At 33.6% G+C, this 23,409-nt stretch overlaps 2 protein-coding genes across 8 annotated transcripts; one reads left to right on the top strand and one right to left on the bottom strand.

Annotated features, from left to right (window-relative positions):
• Window positions 1-1,932: 1,932 nt before the first annotated feature.
• On the top strand, window positions 1,933-19,107 carry LOC108225567 (putative ion channel POLLUX-like 2). Of its 7 annotated transcripts, XM_064081022.1 has the most exons (25): window positions 1,933-2,164; window positions 3,323-3,375; window positions 4,271-4,356; window positions 6,023-6,315; window positions 7,383-7,454; window positions 8,527-8,602; window positions 8,720-8,818; window positions 8,893-9,047; window positions 9,127-9,231; window positions 10,113-10,199; window positions 11,566-11,650; window positions 11,742-11,889; window positions 12,797-12,873; window positions 13,957-14,037; window positions 14,699-14,893; window positions 15,012-15,125; window positions 15,821-15,913; window positions 16,032-16,158; window positions 16,226-16,302; window positions 17,186-17,233; window positions 17,316-17,385; window positions 17,475-17,548; window positions 18,380-18,490; window positions 18,563-18,676; window positions 18,763-19,107. In XM_064081022.1, the coding sequence occupies exons 1-24, from the start codon at window positions 2,094-2,096 to the stop codon at window positions 18,674-18,676; spliced, it is 2,511 nt and encodes an 836-aa protein (XP_063937092.1). In that variant the 5' UTR covers window positions 1,933-2,093; the 3' UTR covers window positions 18,763-19,107. The 7 variants fall into 7 exon arrangements, with proteins under 7 accessions (XP_063937092.1, XP_063937096.1, XP_017255961.1 ...); XM_064081026.1 differs by having other exon boundaries at window positions 6,032-6,315; window positions 18,563-19,107; XM_017400472.2 differs by having other exon boundaries at window positions 10,119-10,199; window positions 18,563-19,107.
• Window positions 19,108-21,666: 2,559 nt separating this feature from the next.
• On the bottom strand, window positions 21,667-23,162 carry LOC108226394 (auxin-responsive protein IAA4). The gene is made up of 4 exons (XM_017401346.2): window positions 22,750-23,162; window positions 22,451-22,650; window positions 22,270-22,369; window positions 21,667-22,154 (listed from the first exon to the last, which is right to left on the bottom strand). Exons 1-4 carry the CDS (start codon window positions 22,956-22,958, stop codon window positions 22,079-22,081), a joined length of 585 nt encoding a protein of 194 aa, XP_017256835.1. The 5' UTR covers window positions 22,959-23,162; the 3' UTR covers window positions 21,667-22,078.
• Between the last annotated feature and the right edge of the window lie 247 nt (window positions 23,163-23,409).

The raw sequence follows: 23,409 nt of genomic DNA, 5'->3' as shown, positions 1-23,409 counted from the left end.
AATTAATCGGTGGAGAAAATCATATTTCGAAAAAACACGCCGATCAACGGAAAAAAATAAATTAAAAGTAGAAAGGATCTGAGATCATGAGTGAGAGAGTGGATTTGACTACTAAGAGGCTGTTATATTAAATTTAATTTAGGGGCCGTTTGGCTGGACTTAAAAAGAAGTGACTTATTGCTTAAAATAAAGAAGTGGATTAAAAGTGATAAGTTGGTTTAAACTTATAAGCTATTACAAGTTTTTGGATACCGTGACTTATAAGTTTTATAAGTGTTTGGATAACTTAACTTATAAGTTAATATAATTTCGCAGATTTGTAATATAATTATTTGATATTTACGAAATAAATTGAGAAAAGTTAATGAAAATATTAGATCAAATTAATATTTATCTTATATAAAAATATGGTTTTTGGTATGTTTTGTCTCTCATTTTGTTATAAGTTTCATTTATTTATTTCTTAAGATTATATTAAAAATATAATTGAGGAATGAATGAAAAGATTTAACCAAATTTCGGTTATTAACTTATTCAATATCAATAACTTAAATAAGTGAAATTATGATTTGAAATGACTAAGATGTCTCATATTTAACTATTTAAATGATCCATAAGTGTGTTTAAAAATTTATATAAATATTAATATATAATATTGATATATTTGAGTATTTCATAAAATTGAAGACAAAAGTATAAAATAAAAAAAATTCTTACTTTCAATCACCCCATATTTGGATGGAGATAACATGAAATAACACCAGGAAGAAAAAATAAACAAAAGGAGGAAGCAATGGGGAGGAAGCTAAAGAAGCAGAAGTTGAGGTCCAAAAAAAGCCGGATTTTGTAGCTTTTTTTCTCTGACTTTTATTACTCTTTTTAAGTGCTTCCAATGTCAGAGCAGAAAAAGTGGATGTGGGCTTCCAGACTTTTAAGCCCAGAAACCTTATTGCCAAACGCCCACATAGTGTCTAGATTAAATTTGTATTTATACTCTAATTTAGTTTGTATTTAAGCAATTGTCTATATATCTATACTATATTATTAAGGATAAATATTCAAAAATTTGACCGTTGGTTTGTAGTTCGGTATAGTGGATGATATTTCTTGGATCACTATAATTAAACCGATGAGAACTGTATATTTACTAAAATGCTACGTTACTAAAATACACTTGTGCATTACATAGATTAAGCTAAACATGCAAATGCCAAAATTTAGTCGTTCATTTGTAATCTAGTACAATGCGGATCACTTAAATTAAATTAGTAAAAGTAGTCAAATTGAATTGTTGATATTTCACTTGATGCTACTAAAAATTTAAGGTTCGACTCTTATCAACAAAATATTAAAAATATTAAAATTTATAATTTATTTTTAAAATTTTTCTTTCTTATATAATATTTAAATACTAAACTTTTATCCATAATAGTATTAAAAATAGTTTATGAAATTATATGTTGTCAGAGTTTTCAAATGCTTGCTGCTTCTGTCCCAACTCCCACGGGCTAAACTACCTTAGGATGGAGGAAATATCAGTTGTGAGATTTTGTGAATTTTTTTTTTGAATATAATATTCGTAAAAGCTATCACACTTTGAAACTAAGATAATAAAATCTTGATAAGAAAATTCTTACAGGAAAAAAGCAAAATGTAGAATACAACAAATGAAATAAAAGATCCACGACTACGAATAAAATCGAACATGAATTAATACAGAAATTTATTATCGAATATGGTGGTATCAATTCAAATCGATACCATTTGGATCCCTTGACTTTGACCGGCCAATTCCACGCAAGATATAAAAAAAAATCCAAGGAGAACACCTAAGAGCTGTGGACCTGCGAGGAGGCGAGCACTACGTTAGGTAGAAGAAGGAATAAAATACATAAGCAGCACGTGAGTCTTGCAAACTTCGAGCCTTCTACACGTACTGTGCTAATAATAACTCCCAGCTCTCACTGTCCTCACTGATTATTTAAATACGGACAACTACGAAACTCCATTCACTCAGATCAAAAATACACAATCACACCCAGAGAGATAACTATAGAGATAGAGAGATCGTCGAGAGAGATTAGTATTTTGAAATGCTTCGTTTGAATCACACCTCTCGGCCATGGTCTTCACCTATTCCTACTCAAATTTATCCTTCCCGCAGGTAATCAATTTAGCTAACATATGTACACATGTTCTGTATGTATATGTTCACACACGAATAAAACACTATATTATCAAGTTTTTCTTGAGATTTTATTGCGGAAATTCTTCCTCATTGCGTTCAATATTCGATAAAGCTTCGACATATACATTTTCATTTGTAGATTAATAATCAAATGTTTGAGTTTCTATTGGTACAATGGTACTTGATAACTATAGATGCGCTATGTGCTGTGATTGTGAAAATAACTATGAAATTTCAATTGTATAACGCTGTCTTACGCATCAAGTCATACTTAGTAGGCTCTTTGCTGCTGTAATTCGATGCCTTCCTGCATTACTATTAAGTAGTATATTATGTAACGAGTCATGTTATACAGTTCATCACTTGATTTTATTCATATAATCTTTAAATTTAAGACTCTGAAAACGCGATGTTCTTCGAATCCAATTATTATGATCAGTGAAGTAAATATAATACGGTCGACATATATTGCAGCTTTCTTATTGCGTTTTATGTTCTGTATTATTTTACAAATCAAGGAGGAATGAGAGGAATAAATGTTTGGCACTAAGGCTAAGTATTTGATTTTGATGCAGTCTTTCTCTTGCTAAGTATTAAACGATTTGGAAATATTGAACTGCTCACTACCCCGGTCTATATCATTACCAACTTCGGATATCGTCTTTCTTATACTGTTTATAATAGCTATTGATTAGGAGTTAGTAGGAAATGATTACTGTGTTCAAGTTACTAATATATAGTTCAAGTCCAGGTAGATACACTATCTTTAAAGAGTTTTGTTCCACATGATTTGATTGAACCGTGTAAGTATGTAACCTCGTCTGGCACCTCTTACTTATACAACACAACTAGACAAAAGGTCAAGATAGAAAAAATGAAGACATTTACACAACCTTAACTCCTTAAGTCTAAAGTGTTCATCGCTATAACATTTCAAGACTTCTTCTATCCAAAATATGTTTACATTTGAACATTAAATCACTGATCATGTTTGAATTGTGGATATTTGCTCTACATTATGAAGTCATCTATTTCATCTCTTTTGTGTATTCATAGCCTTCAAGATCCAACACTACTGAATATATACACCACATATATCTTTTAAATTACATTCTAATGCTACAAAATTTTCAGAGAGTCAATGTCATGTCCATGTTGGTGGAAACAGACATCAGCTATACATGCAAGTAAGTCAGATGAATTTGATGAAATTTCTCTCCTTTTAAAGTAAGAATGTGTTATATAATATGGAAGCATTTATGTTTCAATTAATTGGTATTTTTTTGTCCCCTAATATTTAAGATTTAGACACGTGTGAGGAAAATATAGGCGAGGTCGACATTTTTTAGTATATTTGTCTAGATAGGCCGTCTGGCAGTTGTAGAGGTAATACAGACTTCACCAGCTGGCAAATAGGTAGCTACAAAGAATTGAATTGTGTCTAATAAGTTTAAAGATGAGGAACCTATCTTCTTTCACAAATAAGGGGTTCTATTAATAAAATTACATATATGATTGTGCTTCACCTATTTTTATGAGAAGGCAACAATTATTTATGTCTGGCAATTCAGAGGGTTCAAGTATAAGCATCTGCACTAGGTATCTGAAAGGCTAAATGTTATACAATCTGTTTGTCTCTAATATTTATTGTTGAGGCACTTGCTTATTTGGACTTACCTATTCCTATACTAGTGCCAGACATATGTTTAGTCGATCTAATGCCACTTATCGAACTTTGACCAAATTAACTTTTAGGTTGGGGGTTATTTCCATCCTGCCGGGAATTGCTTCTTATGACAGAAGCATGCAGCTTATTGTTAATGTGTTTTTGTTACTAAAAAATCTTAAATAATATTGTTGGGTGATACATATTTTATGAAATGTATGCCACGGTAATTTAATGCATATTTTGGAGTTTTCACTTATATTAATTGAGTATGTATATGTGTGTGGGTGATTTTAAGTAACTGCGCAGTTCCATTTATGTGAATCACTTTGTATCCTCTTTCTCTGACAGATAATAACCATAATTGGTTCTCTCACTTACATTTCTTTTATAAATTTTGAATACTCTTTTATCAGGGAAGTGGGAAGAAAATTCTTGTATGGTGTGGGACAAAGCAAATAACAATAAGATCTTGAAGGTGGATCTCAAAAGTCGTCTTCAGGTATACTTTATTTAAGAAGCAGAGCACAATGCAATGATATTGATTCAAATAAGTAGTAGTTGTGATAAATTTATTATGTTTTAAAGTGAAATTTTTCATTGAACTTTGTTTTGGTTTCTTACTCATATTTTAAGCTTCGGGATTGTGGATATGTGTGGGTCATTCCTTTTGATTGGGGTGTTTTTTGTTCAATGTGTTTATTTTGGCACATACATTTCCTACTTTAGGAAGTTTTAAGCAAAACATATTAGCATAGTTTATCTCCCAGTTCTGTTTTTCTTTGTTAAGAAATCTGTAGTGATGTTAAGAGCGGTATGGGAAGTTATTGATGTTAGTGGACATTGATCTGAAAAAACACATAATGATAAGTAACTCTAATAATGAAAGCAAAAGATGCAAATAGCTCAGCTGAAAGATCACAAATGTACTAGTGCAGTGCACTTTGTGTAAATCTGTAAATTATCCATATTCTCTTTCATGTTAGTATTAGCTCTGTCAAAATTGATCCTGATTGTACCTGCACATGCAAACATGCACACATACCTAGCAAATTTATTTTTTTTCATTTTAAAATAAAGCAAACGTTACATTATCTATACTATTTTATTAAAGCCAAAACATTTAAGTTTGGTCGGTCAGTCGGTATTTAGGCCTACGGCATCCTTAATTAAAACATATTTAAACATTCTCATTGAAACATATCTTTCGGGCCATTTTTTTTAGATTTTTGACGAGCTTAACTATTAAGATATTTGGGCCTACGGAACTCCTTGATTAAAACATATCTAAACATTCTCATCAAAACATATCTCTTCATACCACTTTTTAATTAGATTTTTGATAGGCTTAACTATTAAAGTATTTGGGCGTACGGGCCTTTCTAATTATGATATATTCTAATTGATCTTTTTATTATAATTAAAAAAAATTTAATCGTTCTCATCGAAATATATCTATCCAGACCAATTTTTAATTAGCTTTTTGACGGGCTTAATTACCTACGAGCCTATTTAATATGTAATGTAACATATTCTAATGGATTTTTTTTTATTATAATTAAAACATATTTAAACATTCTCAGCGAAACATATCTCTTCGAGCCAATTTTTAATTAACTTTTTGACGGCCTTAGAACTTATTCATCATGTTAAATGAAAAAATTATTTAACACAACCAATAAAATTATATTTACCCAAACACGTTTATTAATTATTTAATAATCTTTCTAATTAAAAAAAACTCATGTTTCGGCAAAAAAAAAAAAAAACTCATGTTATTCTAATATAATTTTTTCACAATAAAATTAAATATTTTAATATATATTATAAAATAACAAAGATTATAAGTCACCCGTGCATGACATATGATAATTTTGGTTGCGCAAATGGTCAGGCAATATGCCACTGATAAATATATCGGATTGGCTTAGACACTAATTATCTATTACATTTCAGTTTTGATCATTTAATGGTTAGCTTTTACAAGAACTTCTTAAGCTTATAGAAAGATAAACTATCAGAGCAACTGTAAGGGTGCCCATCAACATCTTTAGCTTCCTCTGTCTCTCTATTGGAAATTGCTTTGTCTATGCAGAAAGTATTAGTAGAATATGCGATTATGATTTTTACTGACCACCGAGTCTGAATATAATAATATTACATTACAGCATGTGCAGGGTAAAGATAAACTTATGATGTCGTATCTGTCATGCTATTCCCTGGGTAGAATGACACAACAAATATCCAGCAATGCAGTGTTTAATATGCTTAAAGACATACTACTCTTTGTGATTCGGACGTCTGCAGCTACAAGCTCTCCTTTTGCTTGTATATCAAACTCCCTGAATAAGCCAACACCTCTTAAGTTGGATATAATTCTGCCTTCAATACGAGATATTAGATGGAATTTTGCACGATTATTGTATTTGTTCAACATACGGCTTGAGAGAAATGTCGCGACGTAAGTCTTTCCTCACTGCAATTATTTTCTTCAATATGCTCCTGGTACAAAGTTTGAGTAAATATGTAGTGATAACAGTAAAACACATTTATATTTGGTGTACCTACTATAATGATTTGTTGATGTAAGGTGCTCAAAGTATTTATCAGCCTGGAATGTCTAGATAACTTGCCATACAAACTTTGCTATATCAGCACAAAACTTGAGCGAACGTGTCACTGATACCTATATGCTCGAGTTTCTGTTACTAGCAGTTGCTATAAATGTCAATACATGTCGGCTTGGATGTATTAACTGTTCCTGCATCTAGGAGTCATGGGAAGTTGGTAATGAAAGACCTTTTTTCACAAGAATTTATAGTTTTGCCTGCCGATTTTTATTCATCAGTGATTACCTAAAACTTAGGTCTACAGATTACATAAGTGAGATCAAAGTCAAATTTCAATGATCTTAAGGAACTCTTAAGTTTAGTTTGTGTTGGCATGGTATGGATGTCGGAAGGGAATGACATCTGTGTTGAAAATTAGAAGTGGAAGAGGACGATGAAAGAAAAACTTGAATAAATTGGGGAAAGTAAATTAATGTCACTTTGTTAATCTATTAATGATACGATTTTCCGAAGGATATGGGTCGGAGAATGGAATGGGCATTGACTCAATAATTAAAAGTGCAGATTAGATTTATAGAATGCAACTATCAGTGAAATGATTATTATGCATAATCTTGAATTATCTTCCATGCAAACTCCATCTAACATTTTTAGAGTAATATGTATGGTAGCATAAAGTGAGTAGTCTCATCATCTGCATTATAGCTGTGATACGCCCCAAGTGGCATGCAATATCAATTTGACGTTTATGTGCACTGTGGCTAACTACAGTAGGCATATGAGAATAATGATATTAGGAAACTTTAGTGCAATTACAATTTATTTTACTGTATTCAGCTATAAATTTATGCCCCTCTGTTATTATAGAAAATTCGTAATAATACTATATGTGTATTTAGATAATAGTTAATTATACTATTCGCTTTTGGGACTAATCTCATTCAAAACTCTTATACAGGTTTTTAGTGGTGCTTCTTGTAGCATGCTTTTCATTTGTTATGATTGGAGGTCTTCTCTTCTATAACTTCAGGTGACCTACTTTATAAGATCGTCAAATTTGTAGCTGCAGTAATTTTAACCTAGGCGCTGCTTAATCTTTACATGTTTATGATTTTTATTTATTGACTAATTTTGTAAACAATCCTACTGGCCATTTGTCACATCATGTGACTTGCAGTTTATCATGCCTGAACAGAAGGAATCTTTACTTTGATGAATTTTGTTGTGTGGCACAATTATCTGTACCTTCTTTATAAGAGCATATTTAGTTACATATTTCTATCAAAGAAACTGTCAAAAGTTTAGTTGGCATATCGTGTTCATTTCTCCCTTTTTAGACTTTGGCCATATTGAATTATGATGGTCCATCTAACATACTAGGATGGTACTATGATTAGTTTAGAAGATTCATGTTGCACAGTAATTTCTCTATAATTCAGCCATGATGGAGCTTTAAAACAAATTAATCCATCTTCGGGCTAAGCAAATGAAAGAGAATTGTTACTGAATGTTGTTTTGTGCCTATTCCAAATTCCAAATTGAAAAGATGGACACTGCTGAGGCATTAGACATCTTAACTACCCTCGAAAGGCTAATAAGATAAACCAGAGATCATTGACCAAAGCCAGACATAACCACGCCTATAGTCACCAATATTCTAGTTCTAACATAGCCATATGTGTTGAATATAGTAAATGATTTAGTCAAACCTCCTGCCAAACACCTTTAAGGTTTGGCGAAAGTTGGTCATATAATATAACATGATATCAGAGCTCAATATTTATGGAGGGGTCGTTCTTTTACCAATTTCTGTGATTTGATTGTTTGTCTGTCTGTGCAGTGAAAGGGGAAGTGTTGAATATAGTTTATGATCCAATTAAGGTCTCCTCCAGCCTGCCTCACCTAGATCAGTCATGTTTCCCTGAGCTGAATAAAAGCATATAGTTGTACCTTTGCATACTATGATATGCATCTTAGCTTATTATCTAGAATCCTCTTTTAACTTTGTTGTTTCACCTTTAGATTAGTTTTTCATTTTCTTGGTGTTTTGCTTATTATACATATATGCTGATTTTGGAGATGTTTACTATGGAGCATTGCAGGGGTAGTACACAGTCTCTAGAGGACTGCTTTTGGGAGGCTTGGGCATGCCTTATTTCTTCCTCTACTCATCTACGAGTGTAATATTGCTCTGCTCATTTACCTCATCTACAAAATTTGATTCACTATGTATATTATAATGATGATGCATCAACTAGTCACCTCCTTACGAAATGTTAATCACATATACTGCAGCAAAGAACACGCGTTGAGCGTGTAATTGGCTTCATTCTTGCTATATGGGGGATCCTTTTTTATTCTCGCCTGTTGAGCACGATGACAGAACAGTTCAGAGTAAGTACTTAAAAGCCACTGAACTGATAAAGTTTATGTGCTGCATGACATAACTGTATATGGTCTTTGGACAGCACAATATGCAAAAGCTTAGAGAAGGAGCACAAATGCAAGTTCTGGAAACTGATCATATTATCATTTGTGGAGTTAACAGTCATCTGACCTTCATATTAAAACAGCTAAATAAGTATCATGAGTTTGCTGTTCGATTAGGTACTGCGACGGCTAGGTAACTGCCCACAAGTTGTTTACATATATAGTTTATAATATATTGCCTACATCCATTACATCCTGCATGTATCACACAGGAGGCAACGGATTCTTCTTTTGTCTGATCTCCCTAGAAAACAAGTGGATAAAATTGCAGAGAACATTGGTAAAGATCTCAATCACATTGACATCCTTACAAAGAGGTAGTTATGTTCACCTCTTCTTCTATTTTCCCCATAATTCTCATGCAGGAATATTATACTCTCTCTTTTAGGAACAAAATGTTACCTGGTTTACTGATACAAATTTTATTTGGAAAAAGTAGTATCAGTACTCCCACACGAACTCCAGTAAACATTGTATACCCTGAAGTAGAGTTATTTTCTTAGAGGGTCTGCTACACTACAATTTCCAAGCATGCAAGACCTACTTAGACAACAGTTGTTTTGGCCATGTTTGTTGCATAAAGTATATATTTATTATTTTGATAAAGATGAGGTTATTTTGTTTCATCTTTTCAGGAAATGTTACAACTAGACTGATAGTTCTTTGGTTGTGACTGAGATGTTCTTAAGCTTGCTTTTGATCTTGTGTTTATGCACGACCCTTTGTTTTAGTCTGTTGTAGAGGCCTCACTGCGAGTTTCTGATATAGAATAATCTCTTCGATTATCAGGAGGCTCGGGGACTTTTTGTGTCATGTTTGCTTGTGAGCCACATTCTACACCCCATGTAATGTTTATGATGGATAAACAATAGGATATTATACACCAAAAATTTGTTCGAGCTAGCCACGAAAGTGATTTGATAAAGTAGCTTGTTGACTATTGAGAATATGCAGAATGTTATATGAGTTCAGAAATTTATGTCAGACCTGCTTATACATTCTGCTGATTTGTGGTTACATCAGGGTTGACTAATATAGCAGGAGTATCCTTTTTATTATTAGACTTCTGCATGAGAGGTCTTCATGTTTTTTCAGATTTGTCCTAACTAATTATTGCCAAGCAAATAAAGAAATATATGAATTCTGGTTTAAAGGGTTGCTTTAACTTTTATTCTTTTAATATGTTTCACCTTGACAGCTGCAGTCTGAGCATGACAATATCATTTGAAAGAGCAGCAGCCAATAAGGCACGTGCCATTATTATATTGCCAACAAAGGGGGATAGGTAATTTTTTGTTAATACTTTATTTTCTGATCTTGTTATGTCTTCACTCTTACTGCTTTGATTTTGGGTTTTTTTGGTAGCTGAATCACATACACAAGAGAAAAGATATTAGCAGAACAAAGGCCCTATAATGAAATCAATGATAATATTGTTGATATAATTAAATAATGTAGGTATATTAGTTTCCAGTGATCCTTGCACTTGCTCTAATATTCTATACCTGCAAAATCATATGTCTTTCAAATTGTTGAGCATATGAAAGGTCAAAAGTTAACTTGTAGGACTTGGCTTCTTGTGAGTACGACATCTTCATTTCCAAATTAACTATTGTCCTCTTTGGCTGTCCTTTTTGACTATATTTGAATTGCTTGTTAGTTTCTGTTTTGCCTTTAAAATATGTCAATAGATTTTACATTGCAGTTGCAGTAATTTGTCTTCTTTGTGAGGCTTACCACACAATTCTTAGTAAGCATTATTGGTATAACCTTGAGTTTGTTGTATATATGTTTTTGTAAAAAAAAGTTAGGATGCATTATCATATATTGAGATATCAACCTAACTAGTTTTGGCATTCTAGAAGATTATCTTCCAGAAGAATCTTCTCCATTCAAGGTTGTTGCTGAAAAATTTTGATCTGTCTGTTACATCAAAAGGCAACATGGTTATTGTCAGATATAGTCCACTGGCATTAAAACCAGACTTATAAATATTATTCTCTTTATCATATTATTGCTCATGAGTGCAACCTTTGCCACCCCTTATTCTACTAATTTATACACAGAGAAAGTTCAAAACCATTATGTGTCATAATGCACGAGTCGGGGATTTAAATTTAAAACTAGTGGCATAACAGAAACCCAAGTTCTAATGAAAGCACCATAGCTAATAGCCTCATATATCAACTGTTCTCAGAGTATCAGTCAGTATGGTGTACCTATAATTAGTAAACTATTCTCCACACATTGTTTTTGGTCCTACTTATGTATTGATGATTGGTTCTGAGTCCTACACAGTTAAGGATGTCTCTAGATCGATTATTGATCATTATTGTGCATTCAGCTGTAAAGATGCACATAATTATGTGGATCTTAGAAATGGAGAAGCACTTGGAATAACTCTCCATATTAATTAGCACAAACTTTTTTTGTCTGGAAATAGGATGCTTCTATGACGTCTACCGATTGCCAGCGACAGTTTGATAACAAATAACATATAAACATTTAGCTGCAGAAAATCGATATATAACAAGGTGTTAAGAAATGAATTTATTTATGGTTACTCAATTTGATAGACTTCTAAAGATACAAAACCTTTGCTTTGAATATCTATTTAACCACTTTTCACCTGTCACCTTTCAAAATATTAGGTATGGAATTGATACGGATGCATTTCTATCTGTGCTTGCCCTTCAACCCCTTCCAGATATGGGTTCTGTCCCTGCCATTGTTGAGGTATGTTACAACTTGCGGCGTTAATTATGTTAATGCATGACAAGGTTTCCTGCATGTATGCTTTAGCTTAATTTACCCCTGCCACTTGCAGGTCTCGAGTTCCAATACATGTGAACTCTTAAAAACGATATCAGGATTAAAGGTCGAGCCTGTGGAAAATGTTGCTTCCAAATTATTTGTTCAGTGCTCTCGGCAGAAGGGACTGATAAAAATTTACAGACACTTGCTTAACTATCGAAGTATGGTTTATTTTTACTTATTAATCTTAAGTCTTGAAGTTAAACAGTTAAGTAGTTCCTCAATAATGTATCACTTATCAGTTGGGTGTCCGTTGTAATAGTGTGATGTTTTAAATTGTTTTCTTGGTTAATTATATCACTTAATGTTTTCAATTAATATCACTTACTGTTTGTTTGTTTAATTATTAATTGTTTCCAATATAAATTCTTTTACTAGCCTTGTAAATGCGTCCACGCATTTCAGCTGTCAAGCATTCTGAATTTGTTCATGTTCTTATAGCCTATATAGTACATCTATAGTTGGAGCACTGAGAAGCATTCACTGTGAGACAGATTTTACGTTAACTAGATCTGTTTTCTTTTCTGTTTCAGACATTTTGTTACTTTGTGTATGTTGCTGTACCTTTAACTTTGTGTTTTGTTCATAATGCAGTATTAAAGAAAACATTTTCTGTATCCATCTTTCTAGTGTGAAGTCCACTAGCATCTGAATCTCTATCACTAGATTGAGTAGTTTACGACGTAGTTTTTCCCCTTAAAAACTGGTCTATGCAAATGATTCTTAAGTTTATCTTCTGTTCATAATTGCAAAATATATAGTCCAGATAAAGCACTGTTTTAAATTTATGAAGCCTCATTATTAAATGCCTTACATGAGCATGCCACCAAAGCTGTATTGTGCCCATAACTCATGAACTAGATATCTACCTCAAATAGTCTAATCTCAGTGGTTTTGATAGCTTTACTCCGTCATAATATATATAACGTGTATGGTAGTTGGAAAATGATCATCTTTCCACTCCCTGCCTTTCACATTTTGGGTTGAGATCTTCCCTTTCACCCTTCTATTATTTTATTTTAATAATATTGTGTGGAACTCTAAAAGTTTCTTGTTTTTGTCTTGCAGAAAATGTATTCAATCTTTACAATTTTACTAACCTAACAGGGTTGAAGTACAAGCAAATACGGCGTGGATTTCAAGAGGTGAGACTTGACCTTTTCTTTGTTAAGCTAATGTAGAAAAAAGTGTGAAAAGACAAAGACGGTTGTGACATTCACAAGAAAAATTGAAAATTCACTTTTTTCATATCAGAATCTTGGTGTTCAACAAATCTAACCCATATATGCAGCAAAGAGCAGATAAATAGCAATCAAAAATATTAAAAAGCACAAAAGTAGCATACACGTTGAAAATAATCCACCACCTTGGTATGTTGTAACTCGAAAGAACTGTACTACCACCAAGCTAAAAGTGGGGTGTTAATGAAGTAAGAGGTAAAGGTCTCCTAATTGGGTATTAGCGGATACTCCCTCCATCCCAATTTAGATGATCCTTTTGCTAATTTCACACATATTAAGAAGTTTTAAATAATTGTACATCTTTCTATCTTTACCCATATTTATTATGTTGACTTGCTATAATATTAGATGGTGCATTGGAAATGACAAATAAGAAGGGGTAATTTTAGAAGATTGTTGGTAAATATACATTGTATGAAGAGTGGATCAACTACTCTGGGATAATTTTATTTTCCAAAAGGGTCATCTAAATTGGGATGGAGTGAGTAATTTGGTTTATAGTAGCAATACTTGTTAAGTGACCACTTTTCCTAAAACCTTAAGCTTTTAGGAAAAGACTTTTTACGAGGATCATTATCTTAATTACTACTCTATTCTCTTGAGACTCCTTTATTGAAGTTCACTACAGTTGGGGCCTGTAGCCTGCTATTGTTTGTATTTTGAGCAAGAAAGTAATCTGTATGCTTTTAGAGTTCTTAAACCAAGCTCTACTGAATATAGGAGAGAGTTGACTGATTTAGCCAAGTTCTTTCTGACGTATACAAGTTATTGTAGTATTGGACCCACTGATTTCACATCATTGAGCCGGGCTGAGTGACAATACCCTTAACTTCACTTCTGGAACTGTCTGACATTGTGAATACCATATTGCATCTACCTTAATATTACCAGTTTTATTCTGGTCTTCAGTTTAGTATTACCAATGTATCCTCGTATGTCCTGTTTCATTTTTCCTTCTTTCATCTCGTCTCTTTTGTCATTTTCCAGGCAGTTGTATGTGGTATTTATCGAAGAGGAAAAGTAGATTTCCACCCAAATGATGATGAAGTTCTAGAGCAAGATGACAAAGTATGTCATATTTTGATTATACTTTTTATGCTTTCATTCGTAAAGAATCCACCGAGCAAAATCAAAAATTCATTTTATCCAGAATAATTATCTTTTGTGACTCTCCTGGACTAAAGATTTGTTTTTGTTATAATTTATTTGCAGTCTTTATGTATGACTGTGGCACCAATCTGTACTTGCTCTTCCTTCTGTTCTGACTCTAAAAATGGATTGTACGTAATTACAAAAAAATATATAATTGCTGAACAAAACTTTGCTAGATGTATTAAGAGTATAAACTTGCACTATCACTGGAAAGTTGAAGTAACAAAATCTAGTAGGTCGTTCTTGAGATATGAGTTTGTTCTTAGGTAAGAGCCATAGATAAATAGTTTACTTTGTTGGTCTATGGCTTTTAGAAAAATATATTGTCATTGTTAACTGTCGAGTATAATTTTACTTTACCACTAGCCATAGTAAAAGAAGGTTACTTTTAAGTTTTACCCATAGCTAATGCGGTGCATGTGATGCTTCATTCTAGTCAACAATTTTAATTCAATGAATGAAGCTTTGATGCTGATATTTTAATACTGCCAAATAGATCTTCAGTTATTTATGTCTCTTCTTGATTTCTATTAATAGCTTCACTGCTTCAGATTGCTCTTCTACTTGTTATTTCTAGGTATTGTTCATTGCACCTATTCCTGGAAAGAAAAAACCATATTTAGCATCTCCAGACGTTATCAGTGAAGATGTCAGTGGCATTCATAATCTTGTACAAGTGAATAAGAATGTTGAATCCCTAAGTTTCGCCCAACATATGGAAAAGCTGCGGTTTGAGAATATAGTCAAACGGCCCAAAAAATCAGGTTCAAAGGTATTCCTTGACCTGGGAATAGTTTTATATTACTTCTAGTGGACAAATAAGTTCCATTTTTTACGTCGAGTTTTCAGTATCACTGTTATGTTTTCATTTTTGCTTTCTATTAATGTAGGCTTCAGACTGGACAGTAGGACCCAAAGAATGGATCCTAATGGTTGGATGGCGACCTGATGTTGTGGAAATGATTAATGAGTATGACAATTATCTTGGACCCGGCAGTGTGTTGGTATATTCCAGTTATACTTGCAAGATCTTGATACTCTATAAATCTAGGTTTCCTAGCATTAGCCTCTTCTTCTGGATTTTGCATGTTGAGATCCTTTTAAACCATTTTTACTTTTTAGCCCATGCAACTTATGATACTCTGTTGTCTTTTCTACCTTTCGATACAAATTTCTCTAATTAAATTAAAAATGAAGTTCAGAATGTTGTTAAATGCTTCAACATTGACAGTTTTATAGTACTTTCACGGTGATTCACCAATTCATATAAAACTGTAGAACAGAAACAATATTTGATCTATTGACCATATACCTGAATTGTTTGATGAGGTGATGTAGCATGGAGATTTGCTATAAAGGCCACTGAAGTGGCAGCTTGACACTCCAGACCTCTTTCTGCAAAATTATTATTAACATATCTGAATAATTGGATAAGCACTCGTATACGATTATTGATTTCTTTGCTATATTAAAGCATTTATGTGATTTCTTCATTTAATCTTCACAATCAACTTTATTTAAATCATCGGTTCCAATCTTAACATTCTTTTCCACAAAAGGATAACAATCCCGGCTTGAGAAAATATATAAGAATTAACAGATGAAAGCTTGTGCACTAAACTTAACAATAAAAACTAATATCAAATGGTATATACTATATATCTCTTTTTAGACAAACTTTTCCCTCTTATATGTGCAGGAGATATTATCGGATGTGCCAATAGAAGATAGAAATAGGGCCAGAGACCTTGCTGGTCAAGGCAAGCTAAAAAATGTGAAGGTTTTCCACAGGGTACAGTTCAGCTCATTGCATTTAGCATCTACAGTCTATGCTTCTTGTAATTTTTCAAATATACATCAATACATGTTGGTAATCAATTAACCTGTTCCCCGTCATATATGTACTGCAGATTGGAAACCCAATGGATTACACCACTTTAAAAGAAACCATAACAAATATTCACAAGCCATCCACGAAAGGTGGAGATATTCCATTTTCTATTGTCGTGATTTCTGACAGAGAGTGGCTACTTGGAGGTAATGAAAATGACACTTCATTTAGTTTAAGCAAGCACAGTTTAATTATTAACTTTTCTTTATTCAGATCCGTCCAGAGCAGATAAGCATTCGGCATACTCTCTACTTCTAGCTGAAAGTATCTGTAACAAACTTGGTGTAAAGGTGAGTGAATTATTTTTCAGCATCGATTGGGTAAATTATGTTATGGGTTGTGGCCTTCTCGAAGGTCGAACATGGTGCACAAGTTTCCTCCATCATGAGTCATGATGTTGCCCTCATTTTTATAGAAAGCCTGTTTCCAGGGTTTTGACCCTGTGGACCTAGCGGGAATCAATGGAAACCTGACCATCACGCTTACCTTATTAATATCGTATCAATTATTTTTATTTATAATGTCTGTGTTTCATATTTTATTTGTCCTATGCTAATGTTCTTTCGCAAAAGCTATAGCCTTAGATATTAGAGGCAATATATTATAATTAAATATTACTCCCTCCATCCCAAATTTAAATGACCTTTTTTGAGAAAATTTTTATCCCAAATTAGTTGAGCCTCTCTCAGTTCAATGTAAATTTATCAACAATCTTCTAAAATTCCCCCTTCTTATTTGTTATTTTCAATGCACTATCTATCTAATCTAATACTACAAAAGGTCAATACAATAAATATGGGTAGAGATGGAAAAATGCACAATCATTACTCCTTAATATGTGTGAAATTAGCAAAGGGGTCACTTAAATTGGGATGTAGGGAGTATCTCTCTAATTAGGCTGTTTGAATATATTTGAATTAATTAGGCTGTGCAAACAAATGTGGGTCACAGAACAGATTCTTCTTTTTCTTTTTGCAATATACTTGAGAGTGCTTCCTTATTTTATTGCTTCACAAGAATGTGATATATCCTTAAATTAAAATAGTTTTATAATTTTCAAATAGCATTTTCCATGGAAAATTAAAATATTAATTAGTTTTTTGTACAGGCATTGCCTAGGGACAAAATTATTGTTATGTCTCTTGAGTTGGGAATTAACCATTTGGATTGCAGGTCCAGAATCTAGTAGCTGAAATTGTTGATTCAAAACTTGGAAAACAAGTAATCTTTCCTTTATATGTACTCGTCGATTGGGTGTATACATGCCAATATTCATTTTGACCAAATTGTGCTAATTATACAGATTACAAGAATTAAGCCATCCCTAACTTATATTGCAGCAGAGGAAGTAATGAGCCTTGTAACTGCTCAAGGTTTGTTGTTACACTTTTGTTTGTCCCAAGTAGTATTTCTAATTATATAGATTTACGGTCTCAATATTTGTTTTTATTTATGTTGACAGTGGCAGAAAACAGCGATTTAAATGAGGTCTGGAAGGATATTCTGAATGCAGATGGTGATGAAATATATGTGAAGGTAACACTGATTCTTGCTTTCTGCTTTCGTTTTTTCAACATAGAATTTCGGAGATCTAGGCAGGAGGCAGTTGTCAATAGAAGCCAATACTTGCCACTTTGTCACCTTATGAAAGATGAAGGATTTGCTTTTCTTTTGTGCTAGTTTATCAACCATTAAGTGCATCTTTCTGAGAATTTTTGGTTGTTGGGTGATGGAAAATTTCAAAAATATTTGAAAGAACGAAAATCGGTTGTCTTTTTAATGAACTGTAGAGGTTACTATACGGCTGCTGGTTGATGTACAACCTTTCTTGAAAATAATTATCATATCACATGTCAATATGTATACAACCTATACCTTTAAAGCTACTTGTTTACATTATTACCACATAATTATTTCCTACCAATGATAAATAATAAAAGATGAAGCCAAAACTCGGTCATTCCTTTGCACGTGAAGATAGTGGATCACTTTATCACACATTGTTCAGCTCCATAATTTGGAATTTCACTTACGATCCTATATATTTTATTCATGTCAAAGTTTGTCTTAGGGTAGAGATCATCCCATAAAAGTTAGTAAAAAAAATTACATCATGACCCAAAAATTGATAAAATGGACAAATTAAGCAGTATGTCCAGATTTTTCACCATATAATTAATATCTATCACGTGTCCCGTACTTCTGCCAGTATCAATATACTCTCAACTTCTCCCTAGCTTATTGAAACTCTGTGGAAGGACTAATCTGCAACATAGATATTAAAAATTCTGGGGACTTGAGTTGAAATTAAGCCCTAAAAGCTGGCTAACCAGTTTGACATTTTCTTGTTTGTATCTTCTCTGGCAGGACGTTGGCCTATACATGAAGGAGGGGGAGAATCCATCGTTTGCTGAACTCTCTGAAAGAGCGCATTTACGAAGAGAGGTCGCTATCGGTTACGTGAAAAATAATAATAAGGTACATTTCATTTAATCAGTCTCTCTCAGCTTGATATTTACAGGAAATCTCTTATACCCGGCTCCGATGCAGGTCATAAATCCAGTCTCCAAGTTGGAACCCCTCTCACTTGAACTAAATGATTCACTAATTGTAATATCGGAGCTGGAAGGAGTACAGCCTCTGCCTTTGGGATCTGAGAGTTAGGTATCTTCACAAGTGCTTGATGCTTCTCTGTGTTCTGCCTGGGAACACGTTGTTTCCTTAAATGTGTGCTAAAGTGTGACGAGCAGGTCGAGCAGGTTCGATATCGCAAAATCGATATTACGTGAACTGGATATAATCGCAAGATAATATCGATACACTTGCATGGAAGTATCTGTAGACCAAGGAGTGAGATATGGCCTCTTGAAGATTCGAACAGGATTCCCTTTTTCACTTGGCAACGTTTTGGCCCTCCCGTCTTGTAGAGGCAGAATGCAAAGTGTGAGATATTCTTAGTTAACTTCGTTTTCCTCTGATAATTCATAAGGTGTTTTCGGATTTGGTTTTTTACCAGAATGCAGTGCACGAGGGCAAACATGTTGTAATCGTTATGATCAATAATCAACAAAATGAAAATCAAATTACTTTGTCTCTCTACATTGCAAATATTCCTTTTTTTATGCTCAAGCAGCCAAGTATATTGATTACGGTTAATATGGTTTGATTTGTTTACTGCTGAAATGATTTATAAGGCTAGGCTTCAGTTGGACACTAAAAAACCTTCGGCGACTAGCAATACGTACTTCTTTTTACCAAAATGACTGAACAAGTCTGAACTTCAATTAAGAGAGAAGCACTATTGAGCATGTCCAAAACCAGCATGGCTCGGCCCAAAGCCAATAATATTATACTATTCAAAAGTTTTGGCTCTCTTAGCTAATCCAACAATTAATATTAGAGCTTAATGTTATAACGGCCAGTCAGATAGCGGAGTGGACTTCCATGATCGTTACAGGAGAGCTAGATTATATACTAGGTGGCAGTATCGACGGATGTCAAGCCCAACGTGTGAAGGGGAGATTGTTTGGAGTTGTCCATTGGAGAGGGCAAATAACTTGAATTAAGTGGTGAGATAACTCCACTGGGAGATTGTTTGGAGTTGTCCATTGGAGAAGGCAAATAACTTGAATATAAGTGGTGAGATAACTCCACTAATATGAGTCTTTTGAGATGTGTTTAAAAAATAAATCCGTTTGGACTTGGCCCGGACAATATTGTACTATTGGCTAGTTTAGTCAATAATGATGTCGAAGCTGCATAAGTTGAGCTCTTTGATACTCCCTCCGATTCAATTTACATCTTCACTTTAAGAATAATTTTTTTTCAATTTAGTTGTCCACTTCAACTTTCATTTCAATGTAAAATTATATTTCTAAAGTCAATTCTACTTCACATATCTCGTATTTATATTTTCAGGATCAACCTCGTTCCACGTATTATGATCATTTAATGCAATTAATTTATAAACATTCACTTTGCTAAACTATGTGATTTTTTGAAAGTGGATATTTATTTTGAAATGGAGGGAGTATTAACTAAGCCAGATAATTCTGGTAACTATACATTCTGAATCTAATATATGCTTCGAATGGACAATGCTGTGATATTTCTTATGTGATTACACTGTGTCTCGGAATTTGGAATGCCTTACGAAAGATGTAAAGCTTTCAGTTACCTGCTAGTCAGCCAGTGAAGCAGAACCAACTGATCAGATGTCGTTAAAAAACATGTAAATACTTTGTCTGATACATTATCAGAGTCTCTAAACTTCAGCTAGATGTTTCTCATGCTGAATCTAATCACTTGGCTAATATTGTGATTCTGTAAATGAGTATTCAAAGTCAATATGGTTATGATTAGAGCTTTAGAACTAGATCACTCACTGATTTTGATCAATGTCCTGATTACTTTAGGTGATGAAGAGCATCTGTCAGGTGCAAACCTTTCAACAAGATAACGCGCATCCAGGAACCTGCTGCGAAGTCAATACTCGATTAAGTACTCTCTGAATTCCCATATATGTAAGTAGTTGTTGCTTTTTAAGGTCTTACTGTAATGTTTGTTAATATTCACCTGCTCGTGTTCGTATGACTAATCCTTATTAGTCGAAGGTGGAATCAGAGGAGATAAGTTGATGTGCCATTTAAAATATCAAACAGCTCTGCTGTCTAATACTCCAGTTGCTTACTTTAAAGCAACTCTACAGTATTTAGTATGCAAAGGGAACCTTTTAGAATATAATACGACTCGTATAAAGGTAATCGTGACAAAAGATGAAGATAGATGCAACTTGCAAGATTACATTCTTGAAATAATGATTCTGCACTGGATGAAAAGTGATTAAATCCTCGTTTATATATGAGATTAGGATCTCCTCTGCTTCCACCTTCGCGTAAAAAAGATTAGTCAGAGATTTGCTTTGCTGCACAGGGCTCCAAAACAATCATCACTTTCCAAATGGATATTCACTGAGATATGATGCAAAGCACAAAAATAATATATACACTGCTCAATAAGAATCTCTTACTTTTATTACTGAAATTATTTGGCAGATCTTCGTTCACGCGCACCACAACTAGCAGGACTTATTAACTAAACAAAACTTCTGATACCCCTATCCCGAAAACCATTAACGTAAAAAAAAACTGTAACAAATGTTGCCAGCACTTCAAGCAACACAGTTATATTTCTCCGTCCATCCCTTTCGTTTTTTTTTTCAGTCTGAGGGATACATTCTCATATGTGGCTTCTAATAAGTTTAGATCTTTGGTACAGAAACTTGCCAAGTAGTGATTGATACCTGATATTGTTCTTGCCTGCTGCTTATTAATACTGACCATCAACTCTGCCCAACTTCACGTGTCATGTTCATCTTTGCTGTAATTTAGTCGGCTAGTCCTATCTCAAGCAACAGCTGGTAGAGTTAATTGTTCATCCTAGCATTGTGTTAGGGCGAGGCTTATTTACGAGTTCTGTACATGGTTTAGTGACAACAAAAACTTTTTTCCCTCTGGTAGGATTTTTTAGTGTCTGCTTAACTCTTTTGCTTAGACAGTCTTATCATTTAATGGCATGTAGATAAAATTACCCCCTGCAGAATCTTTGCGTGTAGATATTATCAAAAGCATTTTTTATAAGGCACATCCTTAGCATTACAGGGCTTATGAAATCATTTAGTGACACAGAGCTTATGAAACAAATTACAGCAAGGTAGAAGAAGAATTCTGAAAGGAAATTCTAATTACTACGATTTGAAGTCTAGAACACTTGGCGTACATTGGATGTGAAATCCATTATGTGGCTAGATCATATTATTATAAACAAGAACATTGTAAAACCTCAAAACCAGTAGTGATCTTCCTGCCAGGCTGCCACATATATTAGTAACTTTAACTGTTACATTAAGCTTTCACTTCCCACTTTCCCAATCGATGCCTAGATATATGGCTAGTTCAGAGTCGGGCAGTGTAAATCAAAGTTCTTCGAAAACCCAAGCCTTAAGATTGACTCTTTTTAAGAGAGATCTCCTCCACTTGTCCATTAGTTTGCTATGGTTTCAGGTTTTCAGACACCACAACCCAATCCTCTAGCTTCTGATCCTTTCATGATTCTGAGTCTTTTGCAAGATGACATAAACATACTGCAAAATGTGAAAACAAGCATAGATAAGTATATAAGGTTTTAGATAACAGGTGAAACGTATACATAAAACATGAACCACGAAAACAGTACATAGACAGGAATGGCGAACTTACTCCCATGGAACATCTCCAACCAGCATCCAGTCGCCATCTTTGTCTTCATAAGTAGGTGCATATTCTGATCCTTTGTAACCTTCCCTCTCAGAGTAGTAACCTATATCATAATGCTAGATTAGAAACAAACTAAGCCTGAAAATATAAAGTATACAATGTCAAGTCAAGTTCATATTCTTACCTATGGAGAGTTTGAACATGCTCTCCAAAGCCCTTAAGAGATCGGCATATCCATTATAAACCTTCAAATCTATCTTTCTCAGGTAAGGTGCTCCATCCATGCTTACTTTCACATAAATACCAAACTCTGCCTCAGCCTTTTTTGGTGGAAAGTTATTTTTCCTATAGGATCTGATTGGCGGCCATCCAACTATCTGCGCTCTGCAATTTTACAAGCACAATTAATTTGCTAATTTTCAGTAGAAAAATAAGAAATATAACATAAAATACCAGATACAACTATATAGGGTAGTAACTTACTTAGCAGCAGGTGCAGCCTCATGATCACCGTGTTTGGCATCAGAATTAGCCTCTGATTCGTTGTCTTCTGTAGACTTTGGCGCTGCTCGTTTGTTGTTTTTAAAGCTAAAGATTGTTTCCTTTTCAGTTTCATCCCTCCCTGGCAAACCCAACCTAAGTTCAGTAGCCTTAAGATTGAGACCTTCCTCCTGAATATTGATGCTTTCCATTAGTTACAGTTTTTCGCGAAAACAAAAAAGCAGCAGCAAGGACTAGAGTACTTTTTTCTTTATAACAGATCTTCTTCACTTTCAGATGAACAGATTGATGACTACTATAAATTTCCTTCAAGAATTCTGTGAAAATATTTTGTACAAGATAGGGTGGAACAAACGGCTCTGGCAGAAGCTAAGAGAAGTTTTTGTTGTTAATACAAAAGAAAGGGTCTTATTCTATGTCTATTATATACAAGTGTAAAGAAGAATAAAGGGTCATCCGGTTGGTATGGGACAAGGACCTCAATTTCCAGACTCTCCTATTATTATTATTTTCGTATTTTTTTTATAATCTTTGTTCCTGTTAAGCGAGATGCAATCATGATTTATCATATCATGTCGAATCAGTATAATCCTATTATAGTATGAACTAAATATTGATATTGTTTGGAAAGTATTTCCTGGA

This window comes from Daucus carota, chromosome 1 (genome assembly GCF_001625215.2).
Source record: "Daucus carota subsp. sativus chromosome 1, DH1 v3.0, whole genome shotgun sequence".
NCBI classification, from domain to species: Eukaryota; Viridiplantae; Streptophyta; class Magnoliopsida; order Apiales; family Apiaceae; genus Daucus; species Daucus carota.
Note: the sequence above shows the minus strand (reverse complement) of the source record. Positions and strands in the feature narration are given on the sequence as shown.

Coding starts and splice junctions, on each gene's coding strand:
- LOC108225567 (XM_064081022.1), top strand. CDS start 2,094: ATGCTTCGTTTGAATCACACCTCTCGGCCATGGTCTTCACCTATTCCT. Junction 15,914..16,031: donor ATGTGAAGGTTTTCCACAGG/GTACAGTTCAGC, acceptor TATGTACTGCAG/ATTGGAAACCCAATGGATTA. Junction 16,159..16,225: donor CAGAGAGTGGCTACTTGGAG/GTAATGAAAATG, acceptor TTCTTTATTCAG/ATCCGTCCAGAGCAGATAAG.
- LOC108226394 (XM_017401346.2), bottom strand. CDS start 22,958: ATGGAAAGCATCAATATTCAGGAGGAAGGTCTCAATCTTAAGGCTACT. Junction 22,370..22,450: donor CATGTTCAAACTCTCCATAG/GTAAGAATATGA, acceptor ATTATGATATAG/GTTACTACTCTGAGAGGGAA. Junction 22,155..22,269: donor GTTGGAGATGTTCCATGGGA/GTAAGTTCGCCA, acceptor CACATTTTGCAG/TATGTTTATGTCATCTTGCA.